This window comes from Mytilus trossulus, chromosome 2, assembly GCF_036588685.1.
Source record: "Mytilus trossulus isolate FHL-02 chromosome 2, PNRI_Mtr1.1.1.hap1, whole genome shotgun sequence".
Classification (NCBI taxonomy): Eukaryota; Metazoa; Mollusca; class Bivalvia; order Mytilida; family Mytilidae; genus Mytilus; species Mytilus trossulus.
Genome location: NC_086374.1, coordinates 67,958,849 through 67,982,224, shown reverse-complemented (window position 1 = coordinate 67,982,224; position 23,376 = coordinate 67,958,849). Strand labels below are relative to the sequence as shown.

At 30.9% G+C, this 23,376-nt stretch overlaps 1 protein-coding gene across 1 annotated transcript in view; it reads right to left on the bottom strand.

The window, feature by feature from the left end:
* Nucleotides 1-22,935, bottom strand: part of LOC134707858 (secretin receptor-like) — a 62,486-nt gene extending 39,551 nt beyond the window's left edge. The window contains exon 1 of the mRNA XM_063567960.1: nt 22,656-22,935. Coding sequence (XP_063424030.1) covers nt 22,656-22,682 — 27 coding nt within the window. The 5' untranslated portion in view covers nt 22,683-22,935. The remainder of the gene's footprint in view (nt 1-22,655) is intronic.
* Between the last annotated feature and the right edge of the window lie 441 nt (nt 22,936-23,376).

Here is a 23,376-nt window from a genome sequence, read left to right as displayed (position 1 = left end):
ATGTTTAATCGGATAGAATTGTTCGTTTTCAACTTTATTAAGCGTATAACTCTTGTAAAATATTCAACAAAAGTCAAGATTGTGTTTTCCATTTTTGCTGGAATAAACATTTAAAAAATCAACTCATCAAACAAACCAGGCTTATAATTTTGTAAGCCAGACGCCCGTATTGTCCATAAAATAATAATCAGTGACCTCAAAGAAAAATGATAGACGACCACAAAACTCTTCAATTCGAATTACTGTTTTGTTTCTTTTTGGAATGACTTTCTCCGATATTGCGCTGTTTGGTTTACATCTTGTATAGATTTGTATAAATTTATCTCCACTGAATGGTTACGTGTATATTGTAAGCCAATTAAAAAAATACAAAAATACAAAAAATCAAAGCAGCACAGTGACAGACCACGAATCAAAAGACAAAATACCCACAACTACATTGTTGAAGGTCTCTGGTTCAATTCTGAATCGGGGCACTGAAAATTTCAAAACATTAGAAGGGTGATTTTAAACCTGCCAAACACATCTCTGGTACCAATAGTTGAGTTAAAACTTTGGGGGTCGCCGTTAATCGAAGGTGATACTGATTTTGACAAGATTAATCTTCAGATATTTCTTCGGTTTGTCCGAACCCGCCGAGTTGCTCGTAGATTCTCCCCGAGTACTTCAACTTTCTTCACCATGATAAAAGACTTCCCAATATCCTGGCATTCCTTTATTGTTGGTTTCGGGTTATATTCCTGGTGGTGGGATGTACATGTGTTAGTGACAAATATAAATTCATACTGTTAGGAAATGTTCATGAATACCACTATAAGAGTTGAGATCCAAAAAACCGAGGTATCAACCCGAAAATACATATAGGGTCAATAAATGATGAACACAAAATACATGTACCATGACAGTAGTTGATATAAAATTTACATACGGTGTTAAATTGATATTTATAACCTTTAAAAATTAGTTTATTCAAAGGATAAAGGAGTTTAAATTAGTGGTATTCAATTGTACGGGTTTAATAAACATCATCAATGTAAAAAGATAAAGGATAAGATATCCGATTTTGATAGGAATTTGTGGTCATATTAGTAAAATCTGTAAATTGATTTTTAAAAACAATTTAATCAATTAGTGAACTTCCTTTTGGATGAATCACTTTGGTGACTTTTCACTTTTTCACTTTCCAAAAACTAAACTCATCAAAAATAATATTTTGAAATGAGCGTCACTGATGAGTTTTATGTAGACGAAACGCGCGGCTGGCGTACCTAATTATAATCCTGACACCTTTGATAACTACTAGTATATAAACAATGAAAACAATTAGTGTCCGATATTTTGTTTAAGAGACGTACCTAAAACAGTACTCTACATCTTTTTAAAACGTTTTGTTCATTTGGGTTGAGTGCACATGAACCTATGAAAACAGTAAAATAACGATAAATATAATGAGCAATACAGCCATGCCAATCAGTTTGTAACTGTCAAATCATAATTTCAAACCAGGCAAATTTGTACAAATTAACTACGGATCAGAAGATTACCATTTAATATAACTTCCTCTGAAACAGGTGCGAGCATAAGATTCCATATATCAATTAATAGTTAATTTTCAAGAAAACTCCTTTTAGATTATAACAGTTTGCATGTTTATCTCAATTTAAACAGAAATAAATGACTAGTTTTCCGCTAAACATCAATTAGCATCACTTGGCATATTACAGATATTGCGAATGTGTTTTTTTATTTACAAATAATCTGAAACATGATAGCTGTAATGAACAACAGGATTGAACGTCAAAGTTTATACCCTCAAATAAATATCTATTATCTTCAAAATTACTTTTTAACCATTTCATTTATATTTGTTGAGGCATTTTTAAATAAAAAAGTATGTTTTTTCTGTTCTAGACAAGCTGCCAATTTATCGTACTTAATAATAGAAATGGATAATGGTTTTTAAGGTTTAATTAACACTTTCAAACGTATCATCGTTTGCAACATGTCTTTTTTCTCCTTTATCTTTAAATAAAATAGACGTCTGACCTGTAAATTTACCGTTTTTATTCTATTCCCAAATGTGACAATTTGACTGTTTGTGAATTCGCATGTTAGGAAGAGATCCTCCTCCCCGTTATTAATGAAGTTGTGGTCTTTTGTTTTCCAAAGTGTGTTTTATACTGTTCTCTCTGTATTTTAGTCGTTTTTGAGTTTTTGCAATGGCTTTCAAGTTTGACATCAGTTATCCATTTAAACATCCCTTTGGTATCTTTCGCTTCTCCTCTGGTTCTGTTCGCATGTTGTAGCAATTGTTAATTAGTTTTCAGATGCATTAGATCTACGTCGGATACATGAACAAAATTATTAGATTTCATATAACTGTGTTTACTGCGTTATAATAATCAATTCCGGTTTGATTGATTCAAAGTTGATGCAATGTTGATAGATTGTCTCTACGTTATCTTTGAAAACGATCAGATACTCTTCGTGTAGTTTTACTTCTTGTGCCAACTTATCAAATGTTTGGAAAAATTATGACATAATGATTTCATGTTGATGCCTCAACATCACATGTAAAATAAGATTTAGTAAACTAATTACTAGTAAATTATAACTTTAAATACAATAAATGTTTACAAAACTATATGTGTATCAGGGGACATTTTAAGACTGGTATCTAGGATGCGTTTAGTTATTTTCATCCTGTTATCTAAAAACGCTTTTGACTGTTAAAGTCGAAAATCGTGAATACAATTCCATCAAAGAAAATAACTATAGCATGTAAACAATTCCATTAAATTGTGAGCTCAACTGTTTTATGTGTATGTGCACCTTAAGAGCACATTTATTTATTTGTTGGTCATATTTTGTTTGCCTATTGTAGTGGGATTTCTTTAGTTGTACTTTTTAAAGGACATTAAACATAAATATATCAAAATATAAACAAATTGCGAGATCGCCAAACTCTGGCTACCTTGGAGTATGTGATATTATTTTAACCTGTAAGATGCTGATTTTAACCTTTTTCATCAACATAACTGAACGCCCAGGTTTGAGTGGAGATTTATTATCAACGTTGTACCATCATACTACAGAATGGTTTATTCACAGTACGACTTTGTCTCATTATGTTTTAAACTTTTAAACGTGAGCGTTAGTAGTAAAGATTAATCTTGAAAGCTATAAATCTAGTTTGAACAATTTTGTTAGTGTTGATATTAGAAGAAAAAAAACTCAGCTGCACAAAATATATTGTCCATCTTCTATCTTTAATAATTGAAATTGTCACAAATAGTGATTGAACTAAATGAATGCGTTATCATGTATGCTCCATAAAGCTTGGCTTTATGCTTCATTAATCTTGAGTAAAGAAAAATCCTTACCGATCAGGTTTAATCGGTTGTTTTAGTAATAAGTTAAACCAACCTAGTGGCGATGTGCACTTATAAGATGGTATTGCATAATCACATAATACTCATGATGATTCCAGATGAAGTGACCTTTAAAAGGTTTGTCCAGTCAATTTGAACACAGAAAAGTCGATTTATAGGACATATGTAAAGGGTACCAACAAATATCTACTTAATTTATTTCTATTAATGTACTTGAATGGTCTTCTAAAAATACACTACTCTTGGTGTCAAATAGTCTGTAATCTGTTAATTAAGATAGGTTAAATTTCATCAATACAGCGTTTATAAAATACAAAAAATGCTTTTTGATTAAAACCGAATATTTCCACTTCGTTCTTTTACATTAATATAAGACTTTGAAGCATTCTCTTTCCTGGATAATCATCGCTTGTTTATTTAATTCCAATTTGAAAGAGGAAGCTTAATTAATTGTATAATTACATTTTGACGTTTAATTGACGACCAACACGCGCAGCGACCCACTGTTAGTCCTTAAGCAACAGCTTTCTAGGAGAATTTTGTTGAAATTATTATATTATTATGACAATGTTATGACAAGTAATTTATCACCCAGAATTTGTCAAGATAACATTTGAGTATTGTAATTTTGCTGTAAGGAAATTGTTATTATATTATGAACGAAGGATAAAGTAAAATAAAAAAAAAATCTAAGGAAATTTCATAACGAAAAATTTCCTAAACAAATGGAAAAATAAAACGCTAAAATACATTTAACAAATGGAATAACACTGTCATATTCCTGACGTGGTAAAGGCATTTCCTGGTGTAGAAAGTGATGGATTTACCCTGATTTTAAAACTAGGTTGACTGCTATTTTTTCTTATTGCATTTCGTACTTTCGTACTTTCGTCCTCGGTTAATACATTTTATCTAATCAATGAAGTATATCTGGCTTTTAGTCACAAACATTGACTTAGCAAGTGGATAGTACTTCATTAAAGCATTATTAAGTTCGCAAGATATGTAGTCCTCATAAAAAACACTAAATAAACCAAATATAAAAGACAAACTAATAATTACATCAAAAAAATTGTAATGAATCACCCTGATCTTATATTATCGGTCATATTCTTTTAAGGGATTTCAAAGAGCACCTTGGCTCTAATGACAATGTCTGTGAAATCTCTGTTTTATGTCATAATAATTGCAACAAGTACGTTATCTAACATATTAAAACAATCCCCTGATGAGCATATATAGTTCACCGTATAGCAATAGCCTTTTTCAATAACTATACCACTAATGTATCAGTGGCAAGCATGGACAACAGGAAGCCATATAGGAAATTTCTTTGAAGCTTTTAGCCTCATGGATGTCATTATATGTTGTTCCTGTCAAGTAAATTGTCAATTACTACTGTAACATTATTCTATTATCTCTATTCGTATCTAAAAGCAGAACTTAAGTTGCGTTTTGTGATCATTTTTACAAGAGTGAAGATACTTGACAGTTATGCTATATATATATCAAATTCTAAGGAATTCTGTTTCACATAAACACAACAAAAGTGTCCTAATCAAGTTATCCGGTACCAAGTCAAAATTACAACAGTTGTTCGTTCTGTTGGTTAGTAAGTTTGGTTTTGTCAGTTTTTATGGACCTCCATTTTTATGCCCCACCTACGATAGTAGAGGGTTATTATGTTTTCTTGTCTGTGCGTCTGTTCGTTCGTTCGTCCGTCTGTCCCGCTTCAGGTTAAAGTTTTTGGTCAAGGTAGTTTTTGATGAAGTTGAAGTCCCTATGATATTATCTTTCTACTTTTAATGCCTAATTATATTTTTTATCCAATTTCTCGGTCCATTGAACATGGAAAATGATAGCGCGAGTGGGGCATCCGTGTACTGTGGACACATTTGTGTTTATTTATTAGTGTTAAAGTTCGATATATTTGTTATGTTATTGTTGTTCTCATTGTTCTGGTTTTATAAATGAACATTTGTTGTTTATTGTTATAATTATTTTATATCTATACTTGTCCTCTGTATTGTTTTTGTATGTTTATCTCTTACTTTTCAGTTGGATAATACTCTAATTTGAAGACAATTATTTATAGAAGATAATGTATAACAGCACGCCTGCCTTTCAAAAAACATGAAATGATTTGAATGCTTAAGACTGTTACATTAAATGGAATTACCATAGTTGATTAAATGTGCGATTTTTTTTACAAGACTAAAACAAGTATAGCTCAGTACGTTGGTAATGGCATGTACATTGTTTAATGACATGTAAAACAAACTGCGGAATTACTTCAAAATTAGATTGTTTACCTACTTTATGTATATCTATTGTTCAGGTGTGGTTATTCATTTAGTCTGATTCAATTGTATCAGGTCTTCAAAAGTCTTTCAAAACTTGTTCACTCTATGTTAAGACAACACGTATTTAGTAGTTGTTAACTACATTTACATATCAACAGTATACTGAATTGTCGGGAAAACTATTGAATACTACTGCATTGACTCCAAACGAATTGGCGGAAAGGTGCTGAATTTACCGCAGTGGAAAAGTCTTGATATTGACCGACAGACAGACCATGAATGAATGGTTCTTTTTAGATTATGTGAAGATCAAAACTACCGTTTAAGTCTAAATTCTATATGTATAGCACATTGAATACAAGATTATTATATATTCATAACCAAAAAGGTATTGTATAGGATGTAGACAATGACATGTTATTGGATATCAGTGGCGTCTATATCATTTTCTTTTTGAAAATATTCCGTTATAGCTACTATTTCAGCAATTGCATTACCCAAACAAAGCCATTAACATAAATCAATCAGTTTAGAAGAAGTCACAAGATGTATTTAAAACAGAATCAATATCATAAAAAAACATCAATCTGGAACATGTTTACTAGTATACTATTGACTCTACAGTATTCTTTTTCATTCAAAATTCTTTGGTTCCATTGTGTCCATCGAAGACAACTGTAGTAAAAAGTTGCATTAATATTATTTGTAATACTAGTATATATCTTCGATACCTAGATACAGATGTGCACATGCGTAATTGATCTCAATCGACAATTGAATGATAGGTGCTGTATTAACTCTAAAGTTCTAGTGCATATCACCATGCAGTATTTAGAGGTGTGGGTTCCGCAAACAAATTACCTGATTTATACTGATTCCTGAAGTTAAAATCAGTGATGATATAGTTATCAAATGTACCAGGGTTATAATAATTCAATACGCCAGACGCGCGTTTCGTCAACATAAGACTCATCAGTGACGCTCAGATCAAAATAGTTATAAAGCCAAGTGAGTACAAACTTGAAGAGTATTGAGGACCCAAAATTCCAAAATGTTGTGCCAAATACGGCTAAGTTAATCTATTCCTGTGATAAGAAATGCCTTAGTTTTTCGAATAAAATTAAAGTTTTGTCTATGAACTGTTAATAAAAATAGATATACATATACGATTTATATAACTCGTAGAAAAGAATGGCTGATATTTATAAAACAACAATCTTAGTACTTGTTTATCATAGGACGTGTTGAAAAAATCCGGCCGTTCGGAAAAAATCTTAAGTTCAATTGTTTTATGCATAATAGTATCCGAGTTATAATCGATGACAATTCATGATTGTTCATTAATTTCATTTAAGGAACTGTTGAATACACTTGCAGCAGAGGTCAAGAACTATAGAGAAAGGAAATCAAATTGGTCGATTGTAGTTTTTATGTGGTTTAATGAAATAATTCTTTTGTTTTTAGAACAGATGAGTAGTTACCCTGAATTATAACACCCGGGTATTCGTTTGAGGATGACAGTCTAAAGAAAAGATAAGCTTCTGCTCAATTAAATTAGCATTTTCATTGGGCTTAAACGTACCTGGAATGTTTATGTCGTCACCTTTGACACATTGCGTCACTTTCATTTTGTCTATAATTCAATGTAACGATTTAATGGTTTGTCCTAAACGAGACAAATTTATATGTGAAGACAACAAATGAGTTTAATAATTCAATATATTATTAAATAACTGCAATTAAATGAAAATAAATATAAAAGTTTTATATATTTTACACCTGCTGTTGTATTAAAGAAAATAATTGAAGAAAAACATACGATACCAAGTGAAAAAAGACATCTACGCACACGTAATTGAATAGAATTTTGTAATATGTTTTTATCTCTTTCAAATAAAGCAAACAGAGGGTTCATATTTACACCTGTTCTTGCTTATAGTAGGTACAACATAATCTTATATGTTGCCAAAATGTTTCAGATTACAATATGATACGAATGCGTATGTTTCTGTAAATCATGAATTAACGAGAAACCTTACAAATCATTTGTACCTATTCAATGCATGTATCGGTACATACTTTCATTTCGTAAGAATATAGTTTGTAGACTGTTTGTACAAATTATTAATATTTTGCAGCAGACACCTTAATCGAATAAAACGAGCACACACTATCTTTAAACTATTATTAACAAACTTATTATTGTCATGCTGTCTGTTTTGTTCACCTTGTCAACATATTGGAATTTTATACGATTGTCATACAAGTGATTAGTTTTAGCTAGCTATGAAATCAGGTTTAATCCATCATTCTCTACATATGCCTGTTCTAAGTCAAGAATATGATAGATTTGACAAATACTTATTCGTTTGATGTGTATGACCTTTTGATTTTGTCATTTGATAAGGGACTTTCCTTTTTGAAGTTTCCTCGGAGTTCAGTATATTGTGATTTTACTTTTTACATTCTTTTAGTTGCGTTGTTTATATAAGGACTCAGGAAGATACTTTGGGGACAAAGACTCTCGAATTGGCGAGAAATGATGCATCTCACAAAAATCTGATCAACCCGTTTGTTTTAAATTCTAATGTGTATCTGCAGCTGCGTATAGTTGTCTAGCCTTTTTTTTAAAGCGTCATTTACTGTTACAGTACTATTTTACTTTCATGTAAAATTATTTCAATTACGACCCCATTCTCATTTTAAAAAAATCTACGCAGAAAGATTAGCACCTAATGGCAGATATATATTCGTAAGAAGTCTGTAAATTAGTATAATTTGTAAATACTTCAATACAATATCAAATTGAAATAAAACTTGAAGTGGGTTTTGGCACCTGTTGTATAAAAAGATGAATGAGAAGAATTTATTAGATATCAAGTGTTAGGTATAATTATATAGTTAGCATCGTTAGAAATGTAGAAGGGTGTGATCTAATAGAATGATTTTTACTTTCTCTTTTATATCTTTGAACACTAAAAAGATCAGTATCGATATAAAACAATGGCAAAGTCTATAAAACATCAAACATCATAGCCTAGGAATTTAATCAAAGACAGGAAATATAATAGTTATACTATTTTTTATATTAATTTCAAAACTGTTTATAGTCTTTTACCCACCATTTTTTCTTAAAATGTCCTGTACCAAGTCAGGAAAATGGTAGTTTTATCTTATAGTCCGTTCTGTGTGTGTTGTATTGTCGTTTTGGTTTTTTTGTTGCACTTAAGTGGTTCTGCTGTTTCGTTTTTTTTCCTCTTATAGTTGTTGTGTTTACCACGGTTTTAGGTTGTAACCCGAATTTGTTTTCTCTCATACGATTTATGACTTTTGAACAGCGGTATATTACTGTTCCCTTTATTAGACAAAGGTTCGTTATTGTATATGAAGTTAATTGTCATATTCGTTTTTATTTATTCAAATGTTATAATATTACTTTAGTTAGATTTTTTTTAATATCAACGAACTTAGATTTTTTAGTATTATTCAAATTGACATTAAATGTATTTTTTAAATCTTTATGATGCTCATAAACTCTTCAAATCATGTGACCTTTGAATTAACATAAAACTTATATAGGAGTTGAACGGTGGTAACAAAATAGTTGTATAACTCTCAATATAACGGAAGAATAAGCAATTGTTATACAAGTGGGCGGTTAAGCTAGCAATAAAATCAGGATTAACCTACAATTTTCTATTAAAATGTCTGGTAATACATGAAGAAAACAGATGTATTACTTTCGTTCCGTTAGTTTATAGTATAACGTTTGTTTTTATGAACCCCCCTTTTTTTAATATATCTAATTGGAGTTCGATATCTTGTTCATGCTTTTTTATGGTCTAAACATAAGTTTTTATAAGAGAATTAATCATTTAAAGTTAAGATAATACACTATAACGCTATCTTGTCATGTTTCAATTTGGCTTTGACCGATTCAGACATATGTGAACTTCATGAACTCACTGTTACGTCTTATAAGAAAAATGAAAATAAATTATATATATTATACTATTTTTATAACTTTGGAACTTCCTTTTTTTAGTGCTTCATTCAATTTTATTTTAGTGTATTGGAACAATGATCATATACTTTGCAAATCATGTAACATATAAAGTAAAACAGAACGTAAATATATTTAACGGTGATAACAAAAAGCTGTATAATTCTGATGGACTGAACGTGAGTTTTATTAAACAGATAGACGGCTCTTGGTGCTTTCAAATTTAAGATAATACATTATTATAACTCTATCTTGTCATGATATAGTTGAATGGGTTTCAATTTGGCATTGACTGATTGAAACATTTGTATTGTTTATAAAAGAACCAACGCCTGTTACGCATCATCCAATTAGCTTAGAACATTTGAATATCACGCTTACCTTTCGAACAAGGGCCTGTGTTTAAACTAATGAAAAGGATTAGTTTACTATGTAGACATTCACTTTTTTTTTATAAATCATTATTTTAAAAGAGATTGGCAGATTTAAAAACATGTTGCAAGTACATGTTGATTTTAAGATGCATTCATGTTGAAAAAACTTGATACTTGAAATTACCTGTTGTCGTACCTTCATTACCAAAATTTTAAATATTTAAATGAATACCATATACAAATGTATGATGCAATGTGTTTTAACGCAGCATTTACAAATAAAAGAAACTTGATTATAGTCTTGCGATATAAAATCTATAAAAAAAAAAGCAACAGTTGTACTGGAGCCGAAAATCAGTCTATTGTCACAGTGTATAACGATGAACATTAATACCCTCTTGACGTTATGGAGTTTTCTTCTTAACTCTTAAAAATCAAGAACAGTGCAAATAAAATACTAAGAAGAAAAATATGTCTTACCTCTGTTTGTGAAGTTTTATATCTTTGGTCAAATCTGATTTTCTTATACTTTCTATTTGGAGAGATAAATTAAACAGACTAAATTTAAATTTGAGATATTATTCATAAGCTCTGCATGAAAACGAACTCAACAATCATAATAACCGAAGCTTGACATAAAGGTAGTTAATGAAAAATTACATAAAAATGAAAAGGTTTCTGTGCAGAAACAATCAAAGTACTTTCCTCTGTCCCAGCATGGCTTTGAATTCATGATAAAAGCAGGGTTTATCAATAATTATTATTTGCAACATGTTGTAAAAATGAAAAATAATTTAAAAAGATATTGCACTTAATAACGTTTTATTGTACCACAATGTTATGATACTGCAATTATAGTTACACATATTATGAATTAATACTGACAGATAAATAATTCTGGAGGCAATTTATTAAGAGGATAGATTACGTTACAAAGCGATGCAAACATTCTTGAGAGTAACACGGATTTTTTTCAAACAAATAGATTAATTTTAATAAAAGTAAACTTGATATATATAGGGTCATCGAGTCAGCAAAATGAAATTTAAAAATATATGCCACAAAACTACACACAGTTTATAACACAATGTTGACTGATGTATCTTTTTGTAATTGTTTTACATTTATAAGTGTCTCTTGGTTTTGCTCTCACATAGTTATCATTATAATGGAATTATACGTGACTGTCATACAAGTGAGAGGTTTTGTTTGCTTTAAAACCAGGTTTAATAGACCATTATAGGAATAGGAAAGTTGTTTTATATTCGTTCGATGTGTTTAAGCTACTGGTGTTGCCATATTATAAGGGATTTTCTGTTTGCAGTTTTCCTTGGATATCAGTATTTTTGTTTTTATACTGTATTCTTTATTACTCAGCTGTTAATCTGAATAATTTGTAATTTGTTTTTAAAACAGAGTCAATAAAACCATATTCTGATTTTGTAGGACCTTACCTCCCTCTCTCTCAATCGGTGAAATAACAAATCATCATGATAGGAAATCCTACCGCTACAATCAGTTAAGAAGTTAACTTAAATTAAAAAAAAATCGATATTTAGCACCCAAAACATAGACACAAGTAAAATGAAACCGATTCGAAGAATGCATTAAATGGAGAACAAAAAAACACTCAGAGTACTTAAATCATCAAGATATTTAAAACTTCTTATACGCTGTTTTCTGCCTTACTCATCGTTTTCTGTGAAACTAATATTCCGTAACGGCGATGGTGTCTGTAAAAATTACGGAGGGACGATTTCAACTTCAACACTACTCCATGGTAAATCGCCTCATTGTAAACAGCAACTCTATATCAAGGAAATCATGATAAGAAAGAATACTTATCACAGGGTTTGCACTTACATGACCAAGTTACTGTGTAAATTTAACGGACGTACTTGTCAAGAGATTGCTTGATTTAAAAAAAAAAAAAAAGTTTGACTATAATTTATGATTAAACAAAGCAATAGAATATAAAAAAATAGTATGAAAAAATACATTCTAATAAAATTCAATCTAGACAAGCTAAAGCATGCAGAACAAAATATAATAGTTCAGCTTCCAAATTGTGAACTTTTTATTTATTTATTAACAGCAACATTCCAGCAGCGCCTGCATAAATATTATATATCTCCCATTTAATACGACATTTCAGGGCATGAACTTCTTAATATGATTTCCTTGATAGAATAAGGAGGCTATTAACCAAGAAGGTCCACGTGTTGAAGTTGAAATCATCCCTTCGTAATTTTTACAGACACCATCACGGATTATAAGGGGTATGTTGTAATTGTCGGAACCACGATACTGTCCAATTATCCCGAATTCGACCTACCGAGTTACACTTGTCAACAGGTTTGCAAATGCATGAGCAACACGACGGGTGCCATGCAAAACCGGATCTGCTCACTTTTCAAGAGTACCTGAGATCACCCCCCCCCCCCCCCCCCCTGTTCTTGATGTTCAGTCTTTAGTTTTATATATTGTGTACTGTTGCTTATCATTGGTCTTTCTCCTTCTTTGTCATGGTGTTGTCATTTATTTTTGAATTATGAGTTTGAATATTCCCTTTGGTATCTGGTTTCTTTTAGATATGAACCCAATTTGAACCAATATATTTGATATATGTTTAAAATACTGAGCACAGAATAATAAAACAGTAGTGTCTGGTGACTAAATTACTAGCTGACCGTTGTTATAATAATAACTACAAAAACATCTATTTTTTTGCAAACAAACTTTTAAGCCACACATTCGGGCTATTTCGTGGCAGTCAGATTTTATGGGTGAAGGAAGCCGTTCTGCTCGGAGAAAACCACCGAACTTCGATAGGAAAATTGACAATCATAGCTGAATAAGTCTTATGTCTGCCACTTGCTGTGAACTAAACAACTACGTGCACGCGGACAGTACCGGAACAAAGACGGCTCAGTTTCCGAATTAACTTTATATTTCGTCTGAGTTTTGCAACGCGGACCCATTGTAAAAATCGAGGGCGTAATCTTATTAATCCTAGTTAATTATCCTGTAAACAGTAGTATTTCTATCGTTCTGGTAATGATCTATCTTAATAAATTGGAAAATATTTAAATCCTTTCAATTATATATCCTAATTCTCTCTGCTGACTTTGTAGAATCTACTACTTCACCTATCAAACACGCCCACGATACTTGTTTTTAAACTGAGAGTTCCTTGTAATCCTTTTCCACATGCAAACAATTGTCATCTACTTACCAAGCAAAACAATAATCTAAGAGGTAGGAATTTATTGCGCTTAATTTCAAAGTTGTAGCAAAAAAAATGTAATTGAAAGAATTGGATGCTTCTCATTATAATGTTATGGTCCTGTAAAAGCGTTGATTGTGCGCATAGTTTAAATGTGAACCGCTTCCGCAATACATACAAAATGTAAATGCATTTACACTGTAATAAAATCATAAAAATAAGCATTTAATTCTTAAATGAAGCACCAGAACTATTTCTTATATTTGCCGTTTCAGCAGGTTATAAACAAAGCATGTTGAATAATACGGTGCATTTTACTTGAAAATAACTTTGCAGGTTGAAAACTCTTATCGCACATGTATTGCCTAAAATGAGTATTTTTCCTTTTTCTGTTGCCTTTGACATTATTTTAGTGATAAAAATTCAAAATTCAGAAAGGTTATTCATTATTGCCAATTACCTTTGATTTTGCTTGCTGTTGGTACTAAGTGAGCAAATGTAAAAAGAATACATAATATTTTCGGAATTAATTCGATTCCATCTCGATGTGGAATAAAATTAGTATCTCCTAAAAACTAAAGAATAAAACACTTCAAAGGCTAAAAAAAATAACAACTGTACTAAGGTCAAACTTCAAGGCACAAGAAATCAATACAAATTTATCTTCCTATTACATAACACAACTTAATTAATTGTCAAGACACCAACACTTCAAAATATGAGAAGAGAACACAACATTAGTTATTAAGTATAAGAAAACGAACAGTTGAAATGAGATTTCATGATTTTAAATATTTTTAAAAGCTCGTAAAAGTTTGATTTGTATGTTCTGTCGAGCTTTTATTTTAATACATAAAACATTTAACGATTTGGCTGCTCTGTTCTGTTATAATTTTGTTTTGTAGATCGACTATGAATGCAATATGAAAGAAATTTAATATACTTTCACAGACCGGTCAAATTGAAAAAGAAAATGTAACAAGTATAGCACATACATCGTGTAATTGATTCTATGTGTACTTTTGTATGGTAATCTTGAGTTCGATGTTGAAAAAAGCTGATACACTCGAGTTTTATTTTAAAACAAAAATATTACTACGATCATCATTAGGGAATTTTAGACTACAACTGTTCCCAGACTATATATAGCTAGATAATGTAAAACAAATAGGAAAGCCTGTTCTCACGATCAAGCAAAACGCATTATTTTCAAACCAATGTTTATGAAAAACATTCTACCAGAAAAAAATCTATGCAAACAATCGATTTTAATAAATGGAGATGTGAAGTTTTTTTTTTTTGATACAGCAAACGAACAATGCAAATAAGACACCAAGAGTGTTTCATTAAAATGCAACTATACAAAACAGTCAATAAGGACGACGTCCTGGCTTTTAATGAATGTATCAAGTATCTTTTAATGCTTGTGTTATATTGCCAACATCTGATACTCTGGGTAAGCTATAAGCTTTTACTCGTATTTATTTCAGATAATCCGAATTAAGATTAGTTAATGCAAACTATTTTAAAAGACTACCTTCAGGCCAGCTTAGTTTATAATCTTATTTCCAAATCTTTCCATTTGTTTCCTATGCAAATAAAGAGATAAGTAAAGCTTTAACTATTGATGCATTTCTTTGTTTTATCTCAGCAGTCTCTCCTATATCTCTATAATATTATGTTATGGATAATAACTTCGCAGTTGATTCATTACTCATTTAGACAGTGATTTTCCCTAAGTATATTAAAACATAAAAGATTCCAATTCTATTAGGTTTGTTTGTATGCTCAAAGCAGCACGAAGCCATTACAACAAACTGGAATATTTATCACGAATTCTAATCACAGCAGTTAGTATACAAAAACAAAAACTACCTTAATCTTCTTCTTTTACTTAAATATTGCTTCACAAAATCAAGATTTTAATGATATAATAATTTTATTTTGGCATCTTCTGGCCGTTTCAGTGATATAAATATACTTAATAGTACATTAAACTTTTTTAACCGTTAAAACTTGATAATATTTTATTTTCGGGAAAAGATTTCAAATCTCTTAACCAAAAAAATGTTTTATCTTTCAGACATGGCACCTGATACCTGCATTATTTAGGAGCTAAAACAATTAAAGATGAACGATTGTGTTATTTTGAATTATTGCAGTATAAAAACATGCTCACCACTGGAAAAGTATTTGACTGATAATACATAAATCATATAGAGAAGAGCAGTCATTGTTTTTCATTCTAATTCAATTAAAATTTGGTAACAAAATGAAAATCAAACATCAACTGCACCAGAACTTTCTCTTCAAATGCGTAGACACTGGACTTGTTAGTCAAAATCATAAAAAAAAACGTTTTTAACCAGTTAAAACATATGCTTTGAAGAATCCCCAAAAACCTGGTCAAATATCGTTTCATCTTAATAAAATTGAGAACGGAAATGGGGAATGTGTCAAAGAGACAACAACTCGACCATAGAAAAAAACAACAGCAGAAGGTCACCAAAATTCAGGTCTTCAATGTAGCGAGAAATTACCGCACCCGGAGGCGTCCTTCAGCTGGCCCCTAAACAAATATATACTAGTTCAGTTGCCTTTTAGTTATTTTTTTCTAGAATAAACTGTATTGTCCTTTACACTAATTCCCCGACTACAATTAAAATACTATTTTCTAAATTTTGTAATTTATATAATTTTAAAAGATCTATAAAAATGATGGAAATGAAGTTTAAAAAATCTTTAGAAGTTTGAGATAGATAACGTGCAGTTAATGGTCCTTTCAGTTCAGTTTCTACGCAAAACTTCATCACACGCTTATCTCACAGAAGTTTTCCTATTTAATCGAATATGTTTTGAAACACCTGATTGCAAATGCATTTGCTACATTTTATATAAAGCCTTTTTCTGTAATGAAATAGGTAAACAGACTATACCTACTGCAACTGAACCGCCTCGGTGGTCTAGTGATCAACTGCAGATGTTTTGTGCTCGAACCTCACCCAAGTCAAACCAAAAAGACTTTGAAATTGGCATTTGCTACTTAATCGCTAAGCACGCGAGTATGAAGTAATACCGGTCCGCTCTGTGTTAAAATTGTATGTGCGGATAAGGTGACATGTTTTCATGCAAACCTTGCAAATTTACATGGTAAAAAAACAAATGCCTCGTCGTATCGGTCTAAGTGGTAATGTTCATATCATATTGTCATGTTTCGTCCTGAATATGCATTCAATTTACCACTGGTCGTCGAAGAGTCATCCAGTCAGCCGGCCATCCTTAAATTATCAATTTTCTTAGATTTTGGGTTAATTTTTAATCATTAACGTTTTTGAAATAGGGCTCGAAAAACATATCATGCACACACACATTCCGGTTTTGTTTCAAATCAAAAACAATTTTGAAAGTTTTTTCTCTGCAACATTGAAGAAAAAATTTAACTGCAATATCTAAAGTATCGAAAATAGCATAACAATGCATGACTTTTTGTATTGTTTCGAATCTCTCAAAATCGATCTATTAAAAGGCATATTTTATAACTCCAAGCTTCATTACGAATAGTCTTTATCAAGCTTTCTGACACCGAGACAAACAAAACAGCGTTCGATTGTGCAAATGCAGAGGAGATTCGCCTTAGCCCAGTTATTAATTTCATTTTCCGCTGACTTTCTTTTTGATTCAAGTTTAAAAATTATTCAGTATGACCATTCCATACGTAGCCATTATAGTTTTTATTCTATCAATGAACAGCTATTTGTCTAAATATATGCCTTTCTAACTTTAGCGTTGGTAGGCATCTTTGATACGTAATTGCGATCTACATTCAAAGCTGAATTAGTTTTATGTAAAATTACGACATTACGCTATATTTAAGAATCCGATTTATGGCAACTCAGTTATTTGTCGTTTGATCACTTCTGTTCTTTTAAAAGGAGACAGTTTATTTAACACTCGAGTTTCATCTTTTTAATGGTTTACTTGTTGAAAATGACTTTTTGTAATTACTTGTTCTATAAGAATTGTTTTTTTGATTTGTTTGAAATGGTTTTAACTATTTTTGTAATTGTCTTTTTTCAATGTTTGCAGATCGAATTATTTTTGACAATAGACGAACGAACTTTAATGTAACACTGAAAATGTAATACATTCAATTTGATTCGTGTATGAAATATTCTGTATTTTATTTATGTACTTTCTGAGACATTAGTCAAAGTGAAAGAAAAAACCATCCATTGTATGTCGTAATATCAACTTGACTTACCACGCACCTAATATAATATATGGCTAGAGCAAATAGCTGATCCTGAATCAGTTTTGATAAATTTGAATTGGCTGCCATAACTGGTAATCGTGATTGTTGAAACTAAGAAATCAGGCCTTCAATTTTTCTCGTTTAATTTATTTCACATGTTGTCCTATCGGTACCTTTTATACCCCGTTATATATTTTTTGTTAGGTATTTTCTTCATAATTTCATTTACATATTTTGAAGGCTTTGTCATTTCATCTTTAATGTATAGGTGTCTCTTGAGAAACCGTACAAGATCTCCTCAGTTTTATGTCAAGTATGATAATATTAAACCAAAAGCTCTTTATAAGATTGTCTAGACTACCCGTCAATGCAAAAAGTTAAAATGGATCTTGATATAACAAACAAATGCTACAGCATGTCCGACTAAAGGTTTCTTAATATTTCCGAAAGTCAACTCTTTGGTTTTCTAAAGCGATAACAAAAAAATCTCGAACATCCGTGTTATTTATTTTTTATAGAGAGAATAGTCTATATTAATGTTTTATTTTATGGCAGTTTAACAGACATTATAATTATACTAACATAAAAACACGGGAAGTGGTATGATGGCCAATGATACTACAACCTATTAAATACCACAAGACTAGGCTAAAAAGAATTATCGGATACTACATTTTTCAATCACGAACGATCATCATTGGTCAAGGTAGTTTTAAAATGCCCGACAAGACAAAATGTGACACATTTTATTATTCAAAACTAATTAATACTTATCAATCAAAAACAAATAAGACGAATACCATGGCATTGCACGCTCCTGACTTGAGACAATTCAAAAAGAATAAAGCAAAAACATGTGTATGAGCGCTTACTTTTCTCACAAGATAAATATCCGAATGTATCGGGTTTTGCAAGTAACTTCTTTTAAAGCGCTCTATCATTCCCAAACCTGGGACAGTCGTGTAACAGCACAAAATAAGAACATACAATAAAAATCAATTGGAAATGCTTCATACATCAGATCGGCATTAAGGATATCAAAAGCCTTTATAAACAGACACCTAAACTTTTGAATGGTTTTGTCATTTTTGAGGCTCTTGATAAAGCTTGTTGTTCGGTGTGAGCCAAGGCTCCATGTTGAAGACCGTATACCTTGACCTATACTGGTTTACTTTAACAAATTGTGACTTGGATTGAGATTTGTCTCATTGGCACTATAATAACATATTTTTATCTATATACTCTGTCTCGATTTGAGAGTACATGTATTTCAAAACAAATTCAAATTAATAAATAAATATGCCATGTTCCTCAAGATAACGATTTCAACAAATACACATCTAAATTAAAGATTTAATTTAAAACGTCAGACAAATTCTGAAAAAGTGCGACCTTGCGCATTATCAACATTTATGTAAGATAATATTCAAAGTGTTTACTACAGAGTTAAATTCAATTTGGTAACATTTCGGAACTCTTTTATTCAGAGGACTAATAAGTAAACAAGAATTCTATATATAACTGTATTACTAGCTCCAGCAACAACAGCTAGCACCGTAAAAATAGCAATTAAATTTCTACTGATTCAGCCAAACTTTCAAGCATTTAGATAAGTTTGAATCCCTATTTCCCATTCAATTCTTAACGTTAATAAGTTAATAGTTATAGTGAATAAAATGGCTATCAAACACATGTTCTTTTATTGTCCAATTTAAGGATTTTCTTAATGATTGCTCCAAGAATGGAGTAGGATCAGCTTACCATTCCGACCAACTGAAATCAACGTCTTCGGTGGTACTTGTGTAGTCCGTCGTTAGTTTTCTAAATAGTATAATTATTTGACCTAGTTTGCCTTTCTGTCGTCTTACATTTTGTCATGGTGATGATATTTTCTCTCGACTTCTGCTTTGAGTGTACCCTTAAGATATTCAGTCTTTTTGTTATAGATTAATACACAAAATCTTTATAACTTGAAGTGGCATGTGAAATAAGCATATGTGTTAAATTATGGGATCTCTTTTAACTTTTACATTACAAGAATTCGACAAAAATCAATGTGGAATAAACAATCCATTAACTTTTTAGAAGCCATTGCTAAAAACTTAATGTAAACAAAAAAGAAAAAATACTCTTTGTGTTATCAAGCCATCGTTTTTTCCGGTGAAACTATTCACGGAAATACAAGTTTCCTCGAGAATGTTAAACGAAAACACGAGAATCCTCGTTAAGGTCAAACGAAAATACAAGTTTTCCTCATGAAGGTCAAACGAAAATAAATTAAACGTTCCCTCGTATAAAACAAGGGGAAATGGGATTCACACATTGTTAACGTACATAAGGGGACGTGGTATGATTGAAAATCCCCATTACAATCCAGCAATGTCCAGATTATGTGGATTTAATCAGTTATAATAGCTCACCATAAGGCATCCAACAATTAAAAAAAACCAAAAAAAACCCATTAACACAGATTAGTCAATATATTTATATATATATATATATAGAAAACACCGCGATATAACAAAACGTTGAAAATTCTAAGAAATAAAAACGGCCCTGATTTATGACAAAACAATACATTAATCACTAATATATAATTAGACAGACAGTAACCAATTATGAATTATATGCTTCTGACGTGGGCAGTCACATGCAGATAAATAGTTTCGGGACTAATTTTAGCGTTCAGTCCTCTTCCATATCTTTGACAATGCATGGGAAACAGCACAGCGTAAAAACTATAAAAATTGCTCTTTTTTTTATAATTTTCTGTAGATACAAAATTGGGAATAATGCAAAATACGTTGTTTTAGGTTCATAATGCTCTAAAAAAATATCAAGATATAATAGGAAAAAATGGAACCCAATTATATACCCGACATCGTGTCAAGGGTTTAATATGCCATAAAATTTCATTCAAAGGTTGTTCTTTTTTTCAATTTCCTTTGAGTAAATACAATGTACATGTTACTGTTGTTACTTATAACATATATTTCTTTAATTAAAGACAGAACGCATTTTTACAGAAACAAGCATCATTATCGTTAAGGAACTCATTATCAAATTTTGCATTAAAAGGCCGAAGAAAATAACGCTTATGATTAATTTCAAGTAATTCGAAATTTTTGTTTATTTTGCTACAATATGTTATGAGAAGGGTTTAATAAAGTTGTAGTATGGTATTCTGAACTGAAATTTATTTATTTTTTCTTTAAATTGCTTCTTAATTCACAGATCGGAGTTAAAAGAAGGTTGATAACGCTAAAAAAAAAACCTGAATTAACACCCCATTAACAAATATAGTGTATGAGGAGGAACAAAATCAGATATGCCATTTTTCCTCCTTGTTCGTTCTGTATTGGGTGGGCTGATGTCAGATTTTTGTTTGTCACTTCTATTAAAGCTATTTATTAATCATATATACATTTTGCATTTGTAAACCTTAGCATATTATGTGATCACTTGCCGTTTATTGAAGACTAAATTACTTATATCTTAGGAAGAAAGATAAAAAGTTAGCAATATCCTTTAACTCTACTTTCCGCTATATAGATGATGTTCTTTCACTAAATAATTCAAAAATTTTTGACTTTGTGGAACTCATCTATCCCATCGAACTAGAGATAAAGGATACTATAGATACAGTTAAGTCGGCCTCATATCTTGACTTACATCTAGAAAATGACAATGAGGGTCGGTTGAAAACAAGACTTTACAACAAAAAGGATGATTTCAGCTTTCCAATTTTGAAATTTCCATTTCTAAGTAGCAACATTCCAGCAGCATCTGCATACGAGGTATATATATCTCCTAATTGATACGATATTCCCGTGCTTGCATGTCCTATCATAATTTTCTTGATAGAGGGTTGCTGCTCACAAGGAAGCTATTAAACCAAGAGTTCCAAATGGTGAAGTTGGTATCATCCCTTCGTAAACGCCTACATGTACATGAGTTGGTTGACCGTTATGGAATATTCCCTTTCATGAGTGTGATCTATCAAATTAGACTATTTACCGGATTTGTTATCACATAAGAAACACGACGGGTGCCACATGTGGAGCAGGATCTGCTTACCCTTCCGGAGCACTGGATATTACCACTAGGTTTTGGTGGGGTTCGTGTTACTTATTCTTCAGTTTTCTATGTTGTGTCATGTGTGTTTGTCTGTTTGTCTTTCTTCATTTTTAGCCATGGCGTTGTTAGTTTATTTTCGATTTATGAGTTTTACTGTCCCTTTGGTATCTTTCGTCCCTCTTTTACTAGATGTCACTTGTTAATGGCCTTGTTTTGTTTTTGGACGATTGGGTTTGGGAAAATGGGCGATTTCAATGATTGCTGATATACAGTTTATTTCGTATTGCATACCAGATGGTTATTTATTATGATTCCTGATATGCTGCAATGATTTTATCATAAAGCAAGAACAACTAGTGTATCTCTTGTATATTGAATATGTTAACATCTTAAATATACACACGATAAATTTACGCTATTGGCCATCATGTAAAAAGGTTTATAATTTAGTACCAAGAGAAGCTTAATGGTGCTACTATAATTTTTTCGTTGTTGTTTTTATCAAGTGAAATCTTCATTGGATTTTATTTTCTTCAAATTTCCATAATTTATGAATTCTACAAGATTAAGGTTGGTATATAGTATAGAGACATATCCAAGTTATTTTAAAAAATAAATAGCGCCAGAATTGAACGTCTCATTAGCATCGTTTACGATAATCCTTGAACTTGTATACCCATATTCTTTTAATATACTTCGTGTATAAATCAACTTTTGTTAAATGATTAAATTCGAAACATGAATATGTAGAAATATGTACAAAAATAAAAAGTAAAACGCATCGGAGCAAATTATTCCTTTATTAAAATTTTCCTGTCAACCCTTATTAATAAACAGGCCATCCAAACCAACAACACTGGATTCCCCCGCGAAAGCAGACACCCAACAACAAAGAACAACAGGATGGTCGATTTTTTTTTAATGTCAAAAGTTGTCGTTTGTATCAACTGTTTGAATTAATACGACATGTTATGTAAGAAAACTCTTTAAAAATATTTACAAAATTAAGGGCATAATACAAATCTTACCGTAAAGTTTGTGTTTCCAGTCATCATCTTCCTTTTTTGGTGATCGTAAAAAAAAACTTGAGTTCACCAATTATAAAATGCTAGCACTACCATATGATTAAATTAAATATTTCCTATATTTGTCCTCTATTTAAAAATTCTAAGTTCTTCAAAAATCAAATATCAATCATAAATCTCCGGGAAATACAACAACTTATCATTTCAACTTCCGTACTTGTTTTGAATTTTAGATAATCAATGCCACGTGACTTCGACATTATCAGTGAAGCGCTTGATTATTATCGCAGATATGAACATCACTTACATTCTGATAGTGGTTATAGACAATATTCCGACGTCTGTTTCATAACAAGTTAATGGTCAAACGTATTTAGCATACTTATAATTCTTGAGATACAATCAGACCATTAGAGTTATTGCAATTAGAATAATCTGCATGTTTGTCTGAAGTGACCGTTATCCGGTTTATAACATATGCACTATTGTTTCGCCATGTTTCTCAATTAATACCAATTGAACAGTTTATACGAATTAAGACAATTTGTAAATAAAAAGGTAGTTAAACCAATATGTTAAAACAGTCAGTTTGATGGATGATATGTTTTAAAGCAGTCGGATTAATCTTATATATTTCAAACATCTTCAAAATTACTTTTTCAACTTCAAATAAAAAATGCGAAAGATTTATAAGAAAATTGTGACATATTATCATTGACATCTC